The sequence below is a fragment of the Vollenhovia emeryi genome, unplaced genomic scaffold, assembly GCF_000949405.1.
Source record: "Vollenhovia emeryi isolate VEMERY1.0 unplaced genomic scaffold, V.emery_V1.0 DF939226.1, whole genome shotgun sequence".
Classification (NCBI taxonomy): Eukaryota; Metazoa; Arthropoda; class Insecta; order Hymenoptera; family Formicidae; genus Vollenhovia; species Vollenhovia emeryi.
This window is the reverse complement of record NW_011967140.1, coordinates 629,773-652,313: the sequence shown is the minus strand read 5'-3', so window position 1 is coordinate 652,313 and position 22,541 is coordinate 629,773. Positions and strand designations below refer to the sequence as shown.

The 22,541-nt window shown below is 46.3% G+C and overlaps 1 protein-coding gene across 9 annotated transcripts in view; it reads left to right on the top strand.

Moving 5' to 3' along the window:
- The window catches only part of LOC105560631 (microtubule-actin cross-linking factor 1), a 109,200-nt gene that overhangs the window by 44,518 nt on the left and 42,141 nt on the right, over positions 1–22,541 (top strand). For 6 of the 9 annotated variants that reach the window (XM_012009904.1, XM_012009903.1, XM_012009907.1 and 3 more), the window contains 8 exons: positions 13,034–13,313; positions 14,517–14,967; positions 15,877–16,134; positions 16,560–17,133; positions 17,521–17,991; positions 18,072–19,277; positions 19,368–19,451; positions 20,634–20,855. In XM_012009904.1, coding sequence (XP_011865294.1) covers positions 13,034–13,313; positions 14,517–14,967; positions 15,877–16,134; positions 16,560–17,133; positions 17,521–17,991; positions 18,072–19,277; positions 19,368–19,451; positions 20,634–20,855 — 3,546 coding nt within the window. Of the gene's footprint in view, positions 1–7,653; positions 7,896–8,693; positions 8,944–9,940; positions 10,162–13,033; positions 13,314–14,516; positions 14,968–15,876; positions 16,135–16,559; positions 17,134–17,520; positions 17,992–18,071; positions 19,278–19,367; positions 19,452–20,633; positions 20,856–22,541 lie in introns of those variants that run through there. The other 3 variants (XM_012009906.1, XM_012009905.1, XM_012009909.1) reach the window with 3 other exon arrangements.

The following is a 22,541-nucleotide window of genomic DNA, read 5'->3' as shown; positions in this document are numbered from 1 at the left end:
AAGTGTAAAACTACTGTAGTCTAATGGTAAATTTTCTTCTTTTCTTTTGCGCCGCAGAGCTGGCGACGCAAGGTAAGTCGATCGCTTTACACCCCTTAAATTGACCCTCACACTGAGCGGGGGTGTCGATAACGTTTGGGAACCAAAGTGGTTACGCAAATGCGAGAAATCTCGTTGCAATCGCAAAGTCGCGCGGCTGCGTTATTTTCTTCTTTACCGACGACACCTGCCGGGACGATCGCCTCGTTAAACACAGATGGCTCGTACAGGTAGTCACGCAGGTAGTTGGAGTTGCTCGAGGAAGGGTTAGAGCACAAAGCAACGTAATAGCTTACGAAGACGCAAGCGTAAACGTAGATTAGCGCATAAGCTTTGGCGTAGGTCGTACTTACCTTCAATCATATATGACGTTACATTTACGCCAAAGCTTGTGCGCTTATCTACGTTTACGTTACGTCTTTGTCGTAAGCTGTTAGTTACTTTGTGCTCTGACCGTTACGCCGATGGCAGAGAACGATAAACGACGCTTAACTTTAAGCTTAGCTTAATTCGTTCTTTGTCTCTTTCCAATTGTTACTCTAGAAAGAGACAAACGTGAATTAAACTAAGATTAAACGACGTTTGGTGAAACCGGACCTAAGACTGTCTTAGTCGCAGACGCGAGGCAAGACAGAGAAATGCATAAGTCATATACAATAGCCTTTCACGACTTACGTTTGCGTCTACGATTAAGACAGTCTTAAGCGTTTACGGATCGCTCTCTACCATCAGCCTAAGAGTTTGAACGTCGCCGTATTTTTCAGGCTAAATACAAAGAAATTTGTATTTTACTATTCTTTTGTCGATTCATTTATCATAGCAATAATCTGTAACATTGATACAACATAAACTATGAAGTTAAATTAATTTTTGTAATTGGTAATAAATTAGTAGGTATTAATCTGATTTGAACATTTTTGAAAAGCGCATTTACAATTGGTCTGAAAGCGGCGAACGGTGTCCAGACTTTTATTTGAGGAACTTAACAGTTACACCCGAGGAATCGCAGCTCCCGCACGGATGGTTGATCCACATCGGGGCTTAGCGAACCCACGGTCTCAAACACGACACGCTCGCGTACATTTACACGTTATACACAGCTGCATACGATTTTATGAGCTATAGTACGACAAACATTTCAGGAAAATTGAAGCTACGTGTGTAATTATCCTCCGAACAATAAAATGAGAATGGAGATAATAAGAATAAAGGCCGAGACTCGTGTTTGATATAGATGAAGCAAAATAGCGAAAGCTAAAACTCATTTTTTATTTATATCCCTTAATTAAAAAGGAGGAATTGCACCGAGCGAATGAATGAGCGCTCAGTTTTCCACTTGGTTCCCACCTGAATGCCCACGCTCGATCATAACTACCTTGCTCATGAAGAATGAAAGTAAAATTCACATTTACATACCTCCCAAATGTTCAGAGACTTTTCATCTGTTGTTTTCTTTAAGAATTCATACCAAAAAAATTTGCTGTCTGAATGAAATGTTCACCCAATCCTTTGAAAGGATTTGCTCGCGAGGGAAGAAAATGGTTTCTCTTATTTTCACGCATGTATGTAGAGTATGTTCAACTTCCTTATCTGTCTTATTTAAAAATTCACGCGAGTTATTTAGATGTATCTTTTTTTTTATTCATATATTTTAAGTATACCTTAATATTGTTACATCAATAGAAATAATGAACGCCAGGAAGATAGATTTGAACATGAAATTATTCTCTTATAGGGTCTTGATTCTCGCGGACGCACGGAAAACCTTCTGCCTTTTGTTGTACAGAATTTCTTTCTTAAACAGAGCGATAAATTTGTTTCCTGATAAAATCAACGCAACGTAACGACTAGCGTAGTTGCAACGTTTCCTAATTAACGTTACGAAATCCTGGCAACTGAAAAAAAATCGGGATTTATTATGCTCACGGTTTCTCCCTGGTCACGTGCCAATGTCCCAGAATGTTTTTATCGGAGACCGATGCCGAGATAGAGTTTGCATCGTGAATATTAACGGCTCGCCTCGTTAATTTTCACATGCCCGTCCACGATGCGACCTCCGATCTGCGCAGCGACATGATTCGCCGCAATATCGCTGTACGCAGTTCTACAGCTCAGAGATTTTAATGAGGGAAACCCAGTTTAATTTATTTTATTTACTCGCTGAGAACTACCATAATTCTTCCACCAAGACCGTGTATGCTGAATCGTTGCACGTTAGCGCGATGTTTTTATTTCGCAGCAAAATCGCGTAGGTGGAATCGGTAATAAAACGATCGCTTTAAAAAACATCGAATCGCAATATTAAGCTCCGCGGGGTACACGCGTTTGCAATCGAAGGTCTTCGTTAATCAATCGCGCAAATTGTCGCCTCGAGGAATCTATAAATCTATACGTCCGTCATAACTTTCCTCCTCCGTCAAATGTAATTTTATCATTAGATGCCACGTTCTTTTACTTTGTCTTGACAATCGTACTTGCATTTTGTTATGCACTTTATCTAATGGAATTATGTTGATTTTAATCAACTAATAAGAATTCTTTCATGTCGCCACTGGCGGCTCGCCAGCGATAACTAATAATGTCAGTGTTTTCTTGACCGTACACCTGGCATTTTTAATAATACAGAAAATTTATTGCGAAAAATATTACCTCAGCCAGGGTTTGAACCTGGATCTGCGTAGACAACATCTTTATACTGTTATTGCGACAAATATTATCATATGCCACGGTAGTTGAATTATTGAGACGCCCGCCTAGAGTGTAGGGAGGTTCAGGTTCAAACTCTGGCTGAGGTAATATTTTTCGCAGTAAATTTTCTGCATTATTAAAAATGCCAGGTGTGTGGTCAAGAAAACACTGACGTTGTTATGCTGATTTTGCTTTAAATATTGGAATAACTTAAATTGCTCGTTCAATTATTTGATAAAAATTTTAATATTAGACCAATCTCGTTCGGTTCTTCTTGGGGAGAATGAAAAGGTTCATCGTCGAGATGAGAGATTTGGTTGGCGTTTCGTCGCGCTCTTTAAGCAACTTACGGACGTCGAGTGATGACGCTATTACAAATGACATCACCTGCGCGAAACCATTGAGAGTCCGTAAGTACAGGTTTCGATGCGCGCCGGTTACGAGTTTTCACTCTCTTCGCACGGTGGCGAAGGGAAAGGCCTCTCATTCGGAGTCGTTGCCGTTTTCACAAAACCGGCACTCGTCGTGTGTCCGTGTTTGCACTTTTTCCAGCGATTGATCGCTCGATTGACATGGCCTTTAACCACATGCTGCTTATCTCGACACCCCGACGCCGGGCGAAAGCTGGCGTTCAATACGCAAAGATAATATTAATTCTATATCTTTTTTAGCGTACGTACATATATATATACATATATATATACATATATATATACAATTGGTTCATTTAAATCTAAATACCTTGTTTGCTTATTTATAAGCCTTTTCTATCATTACTGTCGGGGAGAAATTGCTCATTGTATTCGTTTGCTGTCACTTTCTTATCCATTTACCATTGTACGAAGGAGACAGCCGTAAGTTCTGGTGGCGATATAACGCGCGCGCGCACGCTACAGCGGCTGGATTGTATTCCGTTCTTCGCACCAAAGGCAACGAATTAGCGTACCCACGACGGCGGAAGCCACGACGGAGCGAATCAAGTAGCCTCGGGTGCGATGACTTCATATCCGCCTGGTGATCTCGGCGTGCAGTTAGCTCAAGCTCAGCGCCACGGGCCGTACCGCAATTATAATATCAGCGCGATTTAATTAACGCAGTAGGTACAATGCAGCGACTTGACGTGGCTAAAGATATTATAATTTCCTCAGGAGTACAATTGACGAACTGTCAAGGAATTTCTACTCGACATTCGTTTGTAATGGAATATTTCGCGCAACAGGAGCTAATGTATAAGACATACCTCTTGTTGCAGAGCGAAATTTTAATAGATCGCCGGCGTTAGGACGTTTAACCGTTGCTGCCGCGATCTTGAAAGTGCATTATCACTCTCCTCTCTTTTCCGCACACTAAGCTCGTTCGTTCGCCTTTCAGTTTCTCTCGAATATGTTTCTTTTCCGAGGACTCGTCAGCGCGGCCATCAGCCCGTTTCTCTAAGTGCCGGCACGCGTATAAATTTGCAATGAAGGCACGATTGTGCGCCATATCGGTCGGAATCGTTCGTACATTTCACCGTCTGAGAATTCTTACCCTCGCTTCCGCATTTGTTTTTAATCGCCCCGATTTAACCGTCAAACGCCTGATAATAGCCGAGGATCTACTCTCTAAAAGTCAATCGGTGAATTATTACTGAAAACAATGACAATTTACTAATTCACGTTAGTCATAGCGAATTCGGTTGGTTGCACTAGTGCGCACTGAGCCCACACTAAGCCGTGTTTCCAGTCAATTCTTGTATTTAAAGATCATCCGAAATACCTCTTGCAATATTTCCTATCCAGAAAGACGGCCCGTACAACGTTTACACGGATCATTTTTTGTATTTAAGACAAAGTTAAATTAAGAACTGACCATAAACAAACCTTAGTGTGCACTCGGTGCGCACTAGTGCAAGCAACCGAATTCGCCGTCAGCGATAATGCACCGTTTGACTTTTAGCGAGTAAACGTTCGGGGTAAAATGATTCGGTGTAGGCAGTTGATATACAGGCTTTTACGATTTATTTTGTTACTAGCGATTGATGTCACATGTCTCGGATACAGGGCACACTCCGCAGGAGGGCAGAAAAAGAATGAAAGGTTTACACAAGTGGGTCGCTTTTCCTTCCCGTCGCTCGTACTCGCCGTCCAAGTGTTCTTATGGCATTCCGCGGAAGATTGCATGATGGCATGCGATCACAATTTGTCCCGAAAATGACGAGCTCGTACGAATTGGACGACGGAATCAGACGTCTCTCGTGCGTCGTTACGCTTGAAAGCGCTATTAACGAGGAAGCGAATTATCGTGGAAGTCGTTTTTTTTTTACCGGCGGCGATTACGACATCGATTTTCCATCCTATTATCTCGATCGCCCTCGAGCGGCATAAAAGGATCGCGCTACCACGTAATTATCTCATTCGGATCGACGTTACCACGTTTGGTCCACGCGAATCGAGAGCGTATCGATGCCTCGTTTCCATGCCGATTTACGATCAGCGTTGCGTGACATTTCAGTTCGCAAACAGCTTATTAACATGAAGACCTCGCTCGTTACATTCCTAAATATTTATAATCGGTGCCGCGCGCTCGGAATACACGGCCCAAACCGGACCCACGCTATTCCGCAAACGAGGAGATTGTTTGTTCGTTAGAAGTCCTACGTACCATTAGTCCGGCGGATGCAAATGACATATCTCATGCGTTTTACACGAGCGAACTCTGTTTCCCGCGTATCTCCGGAACAGCCGCTTATTTTATACAGAAATTAATATAATTCGACGTTTTATAGCGAATAAAAGCGCCCCTAAAAGTGACTAATAAGTTTTAGAGGCGCTTTCATCGACGAAAGAAGGTTCAGAATACAGGCCTTAATGTGTGCACTCAGTGTGCACTAGTTCGCTGTTAGTTTTCTGGAATTTCCCTCTGGAAAGTGTGTTGCATTCGGAGACATAATCGCGGGGACAAATTCAGCCCATTTTTATTTTCAAACCCGAGTCAAAATTTTGGTACTACTTTGACACTTATAAGGATAATTTACATCTACTTAGCTGATCTATACACCTAGACCAGCAATAACCTACTTTGATGACATTATATTTTTTTACTTCTCCCTCGAATCTTTAAATCTAAAAATTTACTTTAGCTCCTACTTAAAAGGACCTACTTTAATGCAAAATTGGCAAAAGTCGAAATTTCCGACGCTATCAGTTTTAAAGTAGGAGTAAATTCTGTACTTGCAGTTCGACCTCTTTTACCGTCTTATAGCGTTTTTCACTGGTTGCACTAGTGCGCACTGAGTGCGTGTCAAGAGCAGCGTGTTTCATTGAGCTTTTCGGTGCGCACGAAGGCGGTGCGCACTGTTTCACTGGAAAACTTGGTGTCGAGTTTTTGCATTTTAGTGCAGAAACTCGGCACGAGCCCCAAGAGACGGTGTCGATCTAGTTCAATATGGCAGCGCGGGATATTAATATCAGTTTTTAGATGTGCTATCCTCATCATCATCATCTAGTAGTGACAAAAAACTTTGGAATGAAGAATCACGAAAAATTCCAAAAATCGAAAACTTTATTGTAAAGTCCCACTTCGCTTGGTTGCAGTTTTATTGTTAGCAACTTATCATTCACTTTAAAATTCACTTCAAATTCTTCCATTATAACAAATTCGTACGTACGTAGAAAGGTTAAGAACGAAAAAACGTGACACTTGATCTGCGTCGAATGTTTAACTGGGAGTGCAAGAAACTCGCACTTTCAGAAACATCGTGCAGTATCGGTGCGCACTTGTGCAATTTCGGTGCGCACTCAGTTCCTTCCAGTGAAAAAGGCTATTAGTGTTCTACTATACAATAGGTGTAAAGGTTCAACATAGGGCCAAAATTTCGACTCGGGAATACGTGCGTTTTCGTCAACTTAGAACAGGGAAAGCTGTACGGTGCCACAGATATTACATCGTGCAATTCAACTCTTTCGTATTTGTGACATTCAACTTAATATTCAACATCTCGCGAGCGCTCTCGTCCCGTTCCTTACGCATCTTCCCGTGCTCTCTTATCACTATCATCGCGGCGCTTATCGTCGTGGCGCTTATCAGTTTCGAAATGGAGCCGCCGTTGTGACGTCACCCCGCGAAAACCCTGCGAGTGCTCCGTTTCCTTTTTAGGCCTGCCCGCGGAATCTCGGTCTTTACCAAGGTCGCGTGCCCGATCCCGTCACGACCTTGATATCGGGATATAACCATACGCCACCGCTCACGCGTGAATTATGCGCGGTACCGTTCGAGACCCTGACGAGCGGAATGTCGTGGGACGATAATAAGATATGGGTATGCATTATATGTGTAATGTAATTCTCGCGCGCGCGGTCTCGCGCCGGCGGAACGCAAAATCTCTAGAAAAGGAGAAGGAGGAAGGACGCGCGACGATGACGTCCGGATGACGAGGGGGAGGAGGAAGAAGCCTCGCGGGGTCTCTTCGCCGCGATCGTAATACCCGGGCCCCACCGGCGCGCGAAGTCGATCATCCAGGGACGCATGCGCGATCGATCTCGATCGCGGCTCGGGATGCACAGTGGAGCGCATCGACGATCCGCTCCGCGAACCCTTCCCTTCGCTACTCTGGGGGAAATGTGGTGGGGCGACGCGATGCACGTTGACGCGCCGTTCTTCGAAGTCGTCGGAAACGGCCGGGTGGCAAGAATGAAATTAAATATCGCACCAATTCACCTAATCGGGACAGTTCAGCATGGTAATCTGAAAAAAAATAAACAGACCCGCTTCTTTTAATCGGCGAGTGGCAGAAGGAAGGGGAGGACCATGGGCGCGTCATTAAAACATCGCGCCGTACATAGCGGCGCGTCGCGACGAGGTGCGGCGAGGCGCGAGGTAACGCCAGGTGGGTGGTTGACGGTAGAAGGGAGAACACAAGTGCGAGAGGGGGTAACGTCTCTCACCTGTGCGCATTTCGTTGGCCTACTCTCGCCACGACGGCCGGATGCTACGCGGCGATCGTCCGGCGATCGTGTCGCGCATAGTTGCTCGTCCGTCGTCAGTTAAATCATCAGTCTCGATCGTCGCCGTTGTCTTCCATCCTCACTAAGTGCTCGTGATTGCGTCGCGCGCGGTCGGTCAGTTGATCGTCAAGAGATCCAGGGAACATCGTCCGTCAATCGTCGCGATGGTGACCGCGACGTCGTCGAGTGCGTGTTGACGAGAGCGTGCTGTCACAACACTCGCCTCACGCTGCTGCTGCTGCTGCTGTGCAAATGCATTCGCGCGAATGCTCTCGCACCCAACAGCTCTCGCTGCGCTCTGTCTCTAACCGGCGCGCGGTTCCGCTTTGCGGCGACCGGCGTCTGGCTCTGGTTAACGTGCCGGCGTGAACGAGCTACAGTTAGCGGCGATGTTTCACCTCGCCGGGATCGCCGGCGAGGCACCATTAGAGGCCAGCGGCCGCGGATCGATTTTCGCGACTGTCGAGCACCTCTGACGGATGGATCCAGATGGTCTCGCGACCTCAATGAAGAGTGTAGCGTAAAAGCCACGTCGTGGCAATTGTAGCTCGTACCTTCCGGTGCCGCCCAGGCAGGCGAGCGTGTCGCCGATTTTTCCTCGACTCCAAAATTGTAACGTCGGAACGCATCGAAACCTTTCTCGTCGCGCGTTTAAATCACTGCTGTTCGAGCTTCATCGATCGAACGCCGAATCTCGTGGTTACATTGAATGAGCCAGCTCGGAGTCACGTGACTCCGTACTTGGCGTTAAATATACGGCGAAGATACGTGGGCCCGCGATTTTCGTTGTTTCTCGCTTTAAACTTGGTTACACGATGTTTGTATCGAACGCAAATACGGAGCAGTCAGGCGGTTTCATCTGGTTCGTAGTATTCTCGAGGAAAATACGAGCGGAGCGAGAGCGGCTTGGTGCACGCACGGCGACGCTGTGTGCGCGCGTGTGCGTGTGTATGTGTCACGTATGCAAATGAACAAACGTTGCAGCTCGCGAACGAGTCGCGGTTTGAACGTTCGGTCCGCCACAGTGATCCCGGAGGGGAAGCAGGAAAGAGCGATACCGCGTGAGCCACGAAAATGTCGATGTATCGGTTCAGCAAGGGGGGCAGGCTGTTCGTGCAAGGCACGAGGGAGGACGGCGATCGCGATGGCGTTTCACCTAGCCCGACGGGAACGCGGTCCGCCGACGATCTGCGGGCTATATACACGAAACGCCGATTGTCGACCGAGGTCTTAGGTAGTAAATCGAAATCGGGAGGGAAAGGATTCGCTCTGACGACCGCGCGCTTGTCTGAGAGCGCCCCGGGGTCGCGGCTCGGAGAGAGTAGTCCGCTCCGCGCGAGGTGGAAGCCGACACGTTGACCGCCGAGGAATCGCGATGATTTCGCGAGTACTAATTACCAATTAGCTGAGAACTAATCTTCCCGAGACGGAGTCGCGATCTTCTAATTGGTCTTTACGAAGACAATGAGGAATTGCGAAACGCGTCTCCCACGTCTCCACGTAACTGCGACTCGCCTCCCTCGGAGATAAGAAAATAATCATAAGCAGTCACTTATATAATAGAATATGTAGCACATGGCCGAAGAAATTTCGCGGTGTAATTGTGCCCCTGCGATTTTGACTTGCATTAGCGCCGGTATCGCTGGTAGCGTCGATAGCACCTAAAGGCCGAATCAGACTAGCAACTGTCGACCCGGACTGGATTGGGATTGGCGATTGACGATTGTCTTCTAGCCAATGAGAGCAAAGCAGTCAGCGATGTATTCGGCTCTCATTGGCCAGAAGATAATCGTCAATCGCTAATCCCAATCCAATTCGAGTCAGCAATTGCTAGTCTGACTCGGCCTTAACGCGGACGCGAGCGGTTTCCCTCCAAGTGTTCCTCCGGCGCCGGTTGTCCTTTCTCAGCGAGGTATAATAAACTGTTGCATCATCGCGACTTAAAGAGACTCTTCCACCTCACTCGTACTAAATTCAATTGCAATTTGCCGTCGAGTTAAATGGCTAATGTTTCCTTGTTAGTAGCCGGGACAATGTTGCGACTTCGCGCGCTCGTAAAGAAAGCAGCAATTAGAAACATAGACAGTGGTAGCCGTGGCTCGACAGCACCATTTTCAAATTGGCGTATCGTCAGACGAATCCTTTTCCAAGCTCGATCGCGCGGGACCGTTGCCCGCGTCAGCGATTCCCTCCCCGATCGACGCTCTGTACCGCTCGGTCGCGCTGCTCAGGTTCGTCGATCGAGTCGACGAAAACGTCGAGACGCGGTGAGAACGGCACGAAGCGCATCGTCACTCGCATCGTCCGCAAGACCACGACGTTGACGCGCGGCGAGGAGCGTAGCGTCGCCGAGGACCTGACAAAACGCGCCCATCCCAAGTACCTGCAGGATGCCAACTCGTCGACGACGACCGTAACCCGGCACGTTCCAGCGAAACCGAAAACTGTGCGGGTAAGCGCGGAAAATCGCCCGACAATCCTCTCGCTCGTATAAATTCAAGTGCTGGCACACCAAAGAGGACTAGCATCGCGAACAAGTTGATCCGTGCCATCGAGAAGTCTCTTACACGATTGACGGATACCTAGCGTATGCGTTCATAGCTGAAAATAAGCCAAATATAGTGTTGAACGCTTCGAGCGGGAGAGACATTTGCATTGAAACTCATCGTTGAGGCGTTCGACTTACGCCCATTTCTACCGATGCGGATAATGTTAATCCTGGTTTAACTAAGGCACACGATACTATTTTTCCTACTGGATTGCTTGCCAATCAGAATTCAGCCTTAAAGCCCGTGTCCCATTACGTATTGCGGACGCGGATTGGATTGGGATTACGGATTGCGGATCGAAATTCAGCCAATCACAGCGAGGCAACTTGGGATCCGGATTGCAGATCACAGGATAGATGACTGTCTATTTGTACGATCCGTAATCCAATCCGCGTCCGCAATACGTAGTGTGACACGGGCTTAAGTCCTCTGATCTAAAACTCTTCATCCTTATTGACTCTTGCAAGAAATCCAGTAGGATTTACTATTTTTCCATGCAGAGTGTTAAATCCAGTAGAAAAAATAGTATGGTGTGCCGCTGGCGTAAATTTTCATCTTTCTCCAATTCCTGAAACTAGAAAAAGATGAAAAGTCACTTGAACTGAGATCAAAGTTAGTCTACATTGGTAGAAATCTCTCTCTTCCCCTCTCTTCCTCCCCTTCTCTCTCTCTCTCCCCGCCGTCACAACGGAGGCATCACCTTAATTAGGATTAGAGCGGATACTTTACGCTCGCTTCGGTCTCCCAGTCTCGCAGCTCTATTACCGTTCCACTTAATCCACTATCTCGCGCCCTGCGATTAACCCGCGAAGGAGAGAGTATTTTTCTCGTGTCCAAGCTGTGGCCGGTCACCTTGCCGGCGTTGGTCAGCGACACGAAGAATGAAACTCGGCGAAAAAGCGGTTTCTACTTATTTGTCGATACCGCTTTCGACGTTACTCAATTGTGACACGGACGAGGTTTGCTAAATGCCCTCTCAGGACTGGAGCCGCGTCATATCGCCGACGATGCTCATCGAACGCGTGCCTCGCCCGGTATTCGTTGAGTCGGAAAGCGCGACGGTCGTATACGATTTACGCCAAGGGGCATCCTTGCAACCTGTTGCTGCGAATTGCGTAGGCGTAGGGAAACAGATGGCACGGGACCGCCCATCCAGAAATCGCACATATCTCGCGTGCGAGCGCGAGAGAACGCGCGATGACCCGAATACTAACGCCGGCTTTTATCAATGCCAATGGCAGCGATCTTAAACGGTCGCGATCTCGATTTGAGCGTCGGTGCCAATGTCAAGTCTATTGCCACTGGCATAATTTGTCTCTATCATTTCACTACTTGAGCGAGTTTGGTAGCCAGCCAGGCGGTGAAGTGTTTTCATCGTTGAAGCATCTAGCGAGAGATCAAGTACGTAGTATTTTAAAAACGCCGGTGTTGTAAGGTTCGTTCTTGTTTTCCGAACACGAGGTATCTTAATATTAAGCAAAACATATGTAGAAACTGAACCCCTTCAACAATTCTCAGTTAATCGAACAACAGCCATTGTATATCAACAAACTAAGCATATGCACAAGTGGAAGCCGATATCTCAACGTTTACGAAAGTTAGAGGGCGGACAAGTTTGCGTACATGACCACAGACATTTTCTTAAAATTGTATTTTTTCCACGTTTTAAAACATTCTAAATCAATTGGCAATAAAAACTAAAAAAAATTTTTTTACGTGAAAACAAAGCTTCCTCTATGAGGTAGCAAAATACGAAGATGTGAAAGAGACGTGGCTAAAAATAGGAAAGGAAGCTTATCGGAATTTGCGTTAAATGTTGAAACGGAAAACTTGTAGTGCTATTATTGAAACAGCGCATCGTTCTCTTGAATGATTTTATTCATAGCCGAGGAGCCCCCAGCATCTATAGATAATTTTATCAGCCGCCGTATTTTACGTATATTAAAGTATGAGCAGAACGACTTTGTCGGTTCAGTGAACTTGACGTAAACGTAATGAATACGTTAGGTAACAAGAGCATATATAATAATTCCCGATAATCTGAATGTGTGTAAGCCGGGAAATACAGGAAGAAGATCTTTACTGGCGCGATATAGCATGTATCTATACGAGATAAGATAACCCGTTCAGCTATTACGTGAGAACTCGATTTCTTATCCTAATATAGAAAAGAAAACACGTTTGCGCGAGCTTTTTAAAATTATTCAATGACACGAAACTTGGCGCTGCTGAAATAAAATTAGTGAACACGAGAACGCCGGGGACAATAAATAAAGGATAATGACTAAAAAGAATCAAAATGTAATAATGAATGATATTTCAAAATCAATTGATGCCGTGACCAATGTTCTCCCGGCGCCGGCAAGCAAAATGTCAATAGTTCTTAAAAGGTTGTAGCTTTCAGTTTCCATTAACGTTCTAAGAAAATAGAACTATGGAAGGTTGCAAATGTGCATTACATAACGCGCGCATAATTTTCTGCTTGATAATTTTAAGTCAAACCGGTATAGCTTTCGAATGTAGCAGCAAATGTTCCTCGAGAGTGTTACTAATTAAAGGTTTTTTAAAGACTGCTATTCTTCAAGAACTTGATTACTGTAGCGGACGTACCGTAACTATGCTCCGCTGGTTGCAACAGCGACACCCACAACGTCGTGAAATCGCACGTCGAAGGGCGAACCAATATCTATCTCCACGCCGCATATTTTTAAAAACATTCTGCCGTGGGTTTTATATTAAAGAGATCTCATCCCACGTTTCTTTCTGTTTTTCTAGATATCGGACATAGTGGTTGGTCAGGAGCCGAACGTGACGGCGCGCGAGGCCCTCCTGAGATGGGCCCGACGATCGACGGCCCGATACCCCGGTGTACGGGTGACCGATTTCACCTGTTCCTGGAGGGACGGTCTGGCTTTTAGCGCTCTTCTCCACAGAAACCGGCCAGATCTGGTCGATTGGAGAACCGCGCGTGCAAACCAGCCGCGAGAGCGGCTCGATCGGGTCTTCTTCGTCGCCGAGCGCGAATACGGTGTTACGAGGCTTCTCGATCCTGAAGGTAACGATCGACTATCCGATCGGGCGTACAACGAAATGTCTCGATCTATATATATATATATATATATATAAGATAGAATATATGTTCCCTGTTAACTTGTAAATCCTTTGACCGACCTGCATTAAATTTTGCACACGGAGAGAACTTTCTCTTAAAGTTTATTCTGAAAATTGTGTAATTGTCGGACAACATTGCACTTCAAAGAATTTTCTGAGAGTTTTTAAAATTTTATTTAGTAATTATACTTAATATACATTTTACTAGTAAAATGTACGGTAAAATTTCAAAAAATTCATGAAGTTCAAAATGCCACGTTGTCCCACAATTACATGGTTTTCAGGATAAATTTTAAAAGAAAGTTCTCCCCGTACACAGTTACTCTTTAGGACCCTGCGATAAATGTAGGCTACTACTAAACATCGACACCCCATCCTTTCCTCTTGATTTCATCCCCTTGACACTTTGTGTTAATTAGATGTTAGAAGCCCGAGCAACGCTTTAAGCTAATTATCTCTGAAGCCGTTTGGCATTGATCCACGAGTGGCCGTTGCCCCGACCGTAATTTGTGCATCGCTTATCTGTGAATTCGAAGCAGAAAAATACCGAGCTGCATTCGTGTCGTAACTTTTTTTTTCTCTCGTCGCATTATCTCGGGCCGCTCGTGTGGTTTCATCTTACAAAGACGCCTTTCACGGGTACAGCCCTACCTGTGTTTCTCTCGTTTATGCATGCCCTGTGCGTGGAGTACAGTTCCCGCGGGTTCTAGCGTGGTGCGCGTTCTTTCTGGTCACGGTTACCTGACCAGAATCGCTTCCGGTCTCGGTTCGCACACCGTAACGTCGCGCCATCGGTAGTCGTCGTAATTATGCTTTCTATACTTGCGTCTTGCAGGTATCTGACATTGGTATCAGGTTGCAAGGAAAAGCGAAACGTATCTACGGATAGCGTTTCTATTACTCGATATGACTCGCGATTGATTTTTTTCGGTGGGGATGAATGCTATCCAGATTTGTCATCTCTTAAATATCGTTAGTTCATTAGCGTTGACAAGGCTACTTCCGTTGTTTCGAAATCATTAATCTCGAAATTCAATTGCGACTTTAATAAGACTTTAATAAGACTTTAATGAGATCGGTCAGGAATAATTTATTACATTCCACATGTCGCGTGACTTACGCAAGGATTCTTACGTACCCTGCGCAGATGTTGATACCCCCGAACCGGACGAGAAGTCTCTGATAACGTACATCTCCTCGCTCTACGACGTTTTCCCGGAGCCACCGGCCATTCATCCTCTGTACGACGCCGAGGCGCAAAGACGGTCCGCGGAATATCGCGAGCTCGCGAGTTCGCTTCACATGTGGATCCGCGAGAAGATGGTCCTTATGCAGGAGCGAGCCTTCCCGCCAACCCTGATCGAGATGAAGAAACTAGCGGCGGACAGTACGAAGTTCAAGAACGACGAGGTGCCGCCACGATACAGGGACAAACAGAGATTGACATACATCTTCCGAGACCTGCAAAAGTATTTCGAGGCGGTGGGCGAGGTGGACATGGAACAAGAATTACACATTGATATCATCGATAAGAACTGGAATCGCTTGATAATGTTGCATCAGGAGCGCGAGCAGGCTATTATAGACGAAATTAAACGGTAAGTTCGATTACTTCATTGAATTTAGACGTTGAAAACCTACTATCTCACGTTAGAATCCTATCTCATAATAGAGGACTTTCCTCTATATATGTTGCACCCGCGTTGATACGATTCTTTGGATTGAATCGAATCGAACCGCGATCGTGAAGAAGTCGCGAAGCGCTCCTGTAACAATAAACCGCTGTTATTAAACGATTGCTAAGAAGACTTGCAGCCGAGCTGCCAAGCTATTTAGACGTACAGTAGACTCTCGCTGATTCAGCCCTCAATAATCCGGCCGCTTGTCGTGATTAAATTTTTTTATTTTGGCGGGCGGAATGGATAGCGCCCAAGTGGCAGTCTATTCACTTTGTTACCCTGAATAGAATAAAGAACTACCGAAACTCTGATGAATTACTAGAAAATTTTACTCTTGGTAACCCGGCAAGGAATAGCCGGGTTAACGAGAGTCGACTGTATTGTCTTTCATCTCCGCTGTATTCGTCTGATGAATTTAGACGTTGAAAACCTACTATCTCACGTTAGAATCCTATCTCATAATAGAGGACTTTCCTCTATATATGTTGCACCCGCGTTGATACGATTCTTTGGATTGAATCGAATCGAACCGCGATCGTGAAGAAGTCGCGAAGCGTTCCTGTAACAATAAACCGCTGTTATTAAACGATTGCTAAGAAGACTTGCAGCCGAGCTGCCAAGCTATTTAGACGTACAGTAGACTCTCGCTGATTCAGCCCTGATAATAAACTGGTTCTTTCCAACGGGGCCGGGTCTGGTTATTTCGGCGAGCGCGGACGGTACGCGACACACGAGCGTCTTCCGGGCGTAACGATACGTAACGCATGCATGTGCATATATATATATATATATATATATGTATATACACGAATGTTTTGTACGTCACAGACTCGAGCGACTACAACGACTCGCCGAGAAAGTGCATCGCGAGATGAAAACGACCGACAACAGACTGGAGGAGCTCGAGAGACGCGTGGAGGACGAGGCACGCAGGCTCGATCGCCTTCATCCCTTGGAGGCGAAACACGCGGTGGACCTGCTGGAGCAGGACATACGCAACACGGAAACCCAGATACAGAATATTTTCACCGACGTGCACACCCTTACGGAAGGTAGATACAGTCAGGCGCCGGAGCTTCACAAGAGGTAAAATATTCATTTTTATGACAAACCAAGAATTCACACTCTGGAATATCGATATCGCAATTAAGAATCACTCGCGTGTAACGTACGTGTTCTCGTATGCATAATTACATTGTTTCTACTCTCATAATCTTCGCTAATGAGCGAAGTATTAGCGCGCTTTCCATCGCCACGGCGGCAGCTTTCGAAAATCAAGTTATGCACGTATCGTGTTTAGCGACTTTCCAAATACCTCGAAACATGATCGAACGTCTTACTAGAGCCGATAAGATTTTCTTTATTCACGTTCGCGCATGTCAACGATATACCTTTGAATAGCTAATCAGCTAAACGTACATTAATACAACATTAAATATCGTGACTTTAAAATAGTAAGAATTAATCTGGCACTTGTTAACAGAACGTACGTTTATTTGCGTTTATTTCAGAGTGCAGAAATTGCATCAAAGATGGGTTGTACTACGATCTCTCCTGCACAGGCGTCTGGTACAACCGCTCTCTGCGGTTTCCTTCCCCGTGGAGGAGCGCGTTGTCACGAAACACCGCACTACCGTCCATGAAACACGATTAGTTGATACTAATCCACACTTCCGCGCGTTGCACGATTGCATAGATTGGTGTAAGAACAAATTGAAGCATCTACAAGAAGCGGATTACGGTTCGGACTTGCCCAGCGTGCAAAATGAATTGGATGTACATCACCGAGAGCACAAGAACATCGATCAGTTCCAGGCCAAGGTCGACAAGTGCGTGCAAGCGAAGAACAATTTCCACGGCGAGGAACTCACGTTGTACAGTCAGCATCTTAGTACTCTGCAGAAGCTCTACGCCGAGCTTCTTGCGGTATCGAACAAGAGACTCTCCGATTTGGACACCCTGCACGATTTCATACAATCGGCTACTGGCGAATTGGTTTGGCTGAACGCGAAGGAGGAGACAGAGGTCACGCGTGATTGGAGCGACAAGAACCTCAATGTGTCGAGCATCGAACACTATTACGAGGTTGGTCATTGTTAAGTGACTTTTTTTAAGAGCAGAAATGATAAAAGTCCATTCTTGCGATTTGTAAGATCTACGTATAACTACTGATGCACAAGATATAATTAGACCTGCGCTACCTTTATGTATGGTATGATATGTAGCTCTTGTGATTTGGATTAATTGGAAATTTCTTTTTTGTAAAGCAAACGTATGGATCTGGTATAGAGGTAAAATATGCAATAGAAATATGCTCATACTTTTTATTCTGACGTAATATTTATTTCTGTTTGATATTTTCTATTTCAATTTTTACTTATAAATTTATGTATTTATAAATCTCCATTTTTTATGTAAGTTTTAATTTAATATTCTATACAAATAACAAGATATTTTCTTACTTATTTGCAGTCTTTGATGAGCGATTTAGAGAAACGCGAGATACAATTTTCGGCAGTGCAAGATCGCGGTGAGGCGCTGGTTCTTCAGCATCACCCTGCGGCGAAAACAATCGAAGCCTACATGTCCGCGATGCAAACTCAGTGGGCCTGGCTGTTGCAACTCACCCTCTGCCTCGAGGTGCACCTAAGACACGCCGCGCAAAATCAGCAATTCTTCAAAGATATCCAGCAGGCCGAACAGTGGATCACCAAACGGGACGAAACGTTGAATACCGTTTACTCGCAGTCCGATTTCTCGTTGGACGAGGGAGAACGGCTTCTGAAGGGCATGCAAGAGTTGCGCGAGGAACTTAATAATTATGGCGATCACGTACAGAGACTCGTGGAGAGAGCAAAGGACATTGTGCCCATGAAGCAACGCAAGCAGCCTGTCATGCGACCGTTACAGGTCACTTGCATCTGTACCTACAAGCAAGTCAACGTAAGTATTTCTTAACGCGGGGAGAAGTGGAATACGTACTACGTTTAATATACATATGTCTTATCTATATATCTTTGTAGATGTCCATCGACAAAGGAGAACAGTGCACGTTGTATGATAATTCCGGCAGAGTCAAGTGGCGCGTCAAGAACACGCAGGGAGTGGAATCCCCTGTGCCAGGTGTCTGCTTCGCACTGCAACCTCCTGATAAGGAAGCACTGGAAGCTGCGGAAAGATTGAGACGCCAATATGATAGAAGTGTCGCTCTCTGGCAACGGAAACAATTGAGATTAAGACAAAACATGATATTCGCGACTATCAAGGTGGTCAAGGGTTGGGATCTGCCGCAATTCTTGGCGATGGGACAGGACCAACGTACTGCGATCAGAAAAGCGCTGAATGAAGACGCGGATAAGTTGCTGTCCGAGGGAGATCCGGCGGATCCGCAACTAAGGAGATTGAAACGAGAGATGGCGGACGTCAATCGACTGTTCGACGATTTCGAGAAGCGCGCCAGAGCCGAGGAGGAATCGAAGAATGCTGGACGCATCTTCAACGATCAAGCGTCTTTGCTCCAGCAGGCGCTCGATGAGGCCGAGCGAGTATTGAACGCCCGCATAGCCGCGCCCTTGCCTCGAGACCTCGACAGCTTGGAACACATGGTATTGGAGCACAAAGACTACGAACAAAATCTGCAACGCTTGGCGCCGGATGTGGAACAGTTGCAGCAGACGTTCCGCGGAATCACCTTGAAGACCCCGGCGATGAGGAATAAACTCGACAACATCACGTCCAAGTGGACTCACCTGTGGAACCTGAGCAGCTTGTACGTCGAGCGCTTGAAGTGTGTCGAAATCGTGCTGTCCAGTCTTGAGGAAAATACGGCAGCCATCTCGGAATTCGAGATCAAGCTGGCCTCCTTCGGCGAGCTGCCATCGGACGTGAAGGGCCTGCAAATCGTGTTGGAGGATCTGATGGTTCTCCAAAACGCTATCGCGCAGCAGCAAGTGTCCGTGGATCAACTGAACGATGACGCGCATAACGCCAGGCGTCTCGTGGAGAAATCAAGACCTAATCATCGTGGTCCGCACGGCGACATGGACAGATTGGACGCCGAGGTCAACAAACTGAACGCGCGATGGACGAACGTTTGCGGACAGCTGGTCGACAGACTGCGCAGCGCCGAAACTGCCTACGGATTGGCACAGCAATATCAGAACTCGTATCAAAACGAGGTGGACTTCGTCGATGAATCCTATCATAAATTAGAGCTGGAGAACACCAAGGTGAGCGTGAACGATCTCGACTATTTTGTGTTACTCTCTTGCGTGTTATCAACGACATTGTTAAAGTCACGAATTCTTATGGCCTTTCAGAATCTGCTCAGCAAGGTGTTGGATCGCACACCGGCAATCGAGGCGGTGAATCTCACGGGCGGTAGACTGATTCGCGAGGGCAAGGTAAGGACTTGTGGATCGTAGTGTGTAATTCGGTGCTAGTAAGCCTTATAGGTAGCCTTAGCTTACGGTGTGAATGCCTGCATGAATGGAGTTCTGCGTGTGTCTTACATACATACAGGTCTCATCACAGTCCATTGTACGCGCCTCGAGGTTTTCAGAAATTATGCGCGCGACGAAATCTTTTACCCGTTTAGCGTCTCGTCGGAGCGGCCGCTTTTTCTGGAGTAACGACGCTAGCAGACGCAAGGCGCACTGAGACGCGTTACATCTGCTGTATGTAAACATGAACGTTCTTTTACAGTCGAATTTCTGCTGCGGTCCTTTCCCACCGTCCTCTCACGGCGACGTCCGTTTTTCTAGCGGTAAAAGTTCTTTATTTGCGTCCGGGCCCCGTGCCATTGAACGGCACAAACCCAACTTAACTGCCATTCATTAAGTAAACACACTCACTTATGTAACGTAGACGACACGATCTACAGGCAGCGCGCATTTGTAATAATATCACTGGCCTTTCTCTCCTTTTTTAACTTTAACGGCAACCTCGTTAACATCGGTTACATCAGAAGCACGACTGAATGAGCTGCACGAGCTCGCCTTTAGCGGCGACTTAGTGCTGATTTTTTGTAAACCCTAGATACCGCATATCGCTTAGGCGCTTAACACAATGCGACTGATGTTTTCCCCCGAAACGCTGGAATCGCAGATAACCCAGTGAGGTATGGCATGCGCAGCAGCGAGGTGATGCCTGACCAATTAATACCAATCAATAGGAAAATTCACAGACACACGATGACTACTCACGACTACATTTTGGCACGAATTCGGCGCATCTCCCTACTCTTTACCAATATTAATTGCAGCGCGACCTCATTAATCGCTGCTTATCCTTAGCGCGACTACGAGGTAGCCCCGAAATTATTTCGTTTAAACTAACGTGATCCACGGGTGTAACCGGCAGTTACCATTAACACGCACTTGTTCGTATTGGAAGTACCACATTGGGTTGTCGAAAGATCACGAAGATCGCAGGCCGCGCGCGGTAACGCCGCGCGCGCCCGTCGCGGTCTCAACGCCTCGTCTTTCGCTGTCGCTTTCGGAACCGCTAACGGTAATTGCCGTGCGCGCACACACACACACCGATCTAATTGCACTAACCATAACGGACTAACCGGAAACCCCTAGATTTACGGACAAAGGCTCCGAGCGTTCAAAGAACAATTGGAAGATATCTGCCCGTCGTTGGACGCATCGGTGAAGAGGCCGCGGAGAGATTCCGTTATTACGGTCGATAATGTTGCGCGCGATCTAGATACCCTGAACCGAAGATACACGACCCTCGTGAGCCTCCTTGAGGAGCGAGTCAGGCAGCTGGCACTACTACATCCCGAGGACACTTCCCTGCAGGTGAGTTTTACATTTTTCTTTTCCTCTTCGGCCTGTGGTTTCTCTCGAGAGACCCGCGCCTGTGAAAGTAGACTATTATATATATTTCACCGGCGGAGTCTTGGGGGGTTTTCTTCAGCGAACGAAAAACGGAAACAGTTGTTCCACTTTTCTGTTGTTCGATACTTTTCTAGAAATTGTTCATCGCAAGTAAAATAATTCGTTCGTGCGATAGTCAGAGAGTTGTTCTCCAAGAGGATCCCAGCCGGCACGCGTGAATTTTATATCGCTGTTATTGAGCAATCGAGGCAGCTTTGAAGGGCCGTAGGCGAAGTGGGCGGTCGGATATTTTAGATTAGGTTTAACCTTCGCCACGTGTGCCGGTGTCGAAACGTTTGAAACGGAATTAATACCGAACCACGGCAAGGCCTGCGATTTGCATTGCTGATGGGCGAACGTCGAGAATCCGCGAGGCTGTTAGACCCTCGATCGTAACACTTCGACGTTCGAGCGGCTCATCGCGCGATAACGAATTCGAACTATTTCTAATCACGCGAAGGTGATTTATTACGTCAAAGTCGTTCGGGATACGAATCCCGTATCGATCCACACGGTGGGAGAGAAAATGTTAATTACGGAATAGTAAAGAAATAGCGTTAATGTTAATGTGGAGTTTTTTGGGGGATAACACGGCATTTCAAAGAATTTTATGAGTTTTTAAATTTTACCATACATTTTACTAGTAAGCCAAGAGTTGAAAATTCAAGACCAAGGTGGAGAGAAGCTACAGTTAATGATGGAAAATATATTTTGCGTTAAACGTCAAATTCTTTGTTTTCTAATATACCAAAATTATCACTGAAAAATCGCAGTACTATGGTATAACTCGATATACATGCGGGATAAACAAGAGTATGAAGGTGCTCTCAGATATCACAGCGCTCCTCGAAGATAGTGCTCGCGACAATCGGTCAGTATCCGCAATTGAAAGAAGCGCTTTTTCGCGGAACGTGGGATCCTCTGCCTGAAATGACTCGACCGAGATTCCTCGGCCTCGGCAACCGCGTGCGTGACACGAGCTGAAATTAATGAGCGGCGATGAAGGGGCGCTCTTATGAAGCTCACTCGAGAATCCGCGCGTACGTGCCCACGTCTCTCCCGCAGGTATAATTATATTCCGAATGACGACGACTTCAGAAATAGCGACTATTTTTCTCGGTACTATTACGCGTCCCGCCAGGCGTACCGCCGGAAGGTGTGCGGATACATTTTTTTCCGTTAATCTTTTTTTAATCGCGACCGGTTCGCGCGCGCCGTCCTCGTCGTCGAGGATCACGTCCGTCACGCCGATACCTCGGAGATTTATACCCCCCCGGTTCGTGATCGAGCGAGACAGCCGTTTTGACACGCGACCGACTTTCGCCTCCGATTAACGGCGGCTTTTCATCTTTCCCGCCTTACTGTGCCGAGTCTCGCGCGGCGGGATCGATAGTGCTGGCGCGAGGTCGAAACGAAAATGCAGTGGCGCGTTTACACCTGTTGAGGCCCCGCAAGGTGTCGGGCAATTGCAATTGGTTCGATCCGAGACACGAAGACGACTATATCTTCATTAAATTTTGCACGTTTAATTTGATGACATACATTTTTATTAATTTCACCGCGCTCCTTAGCAAATCTCGGCGTCTTTTCGTCGTTTTATTTTGATGA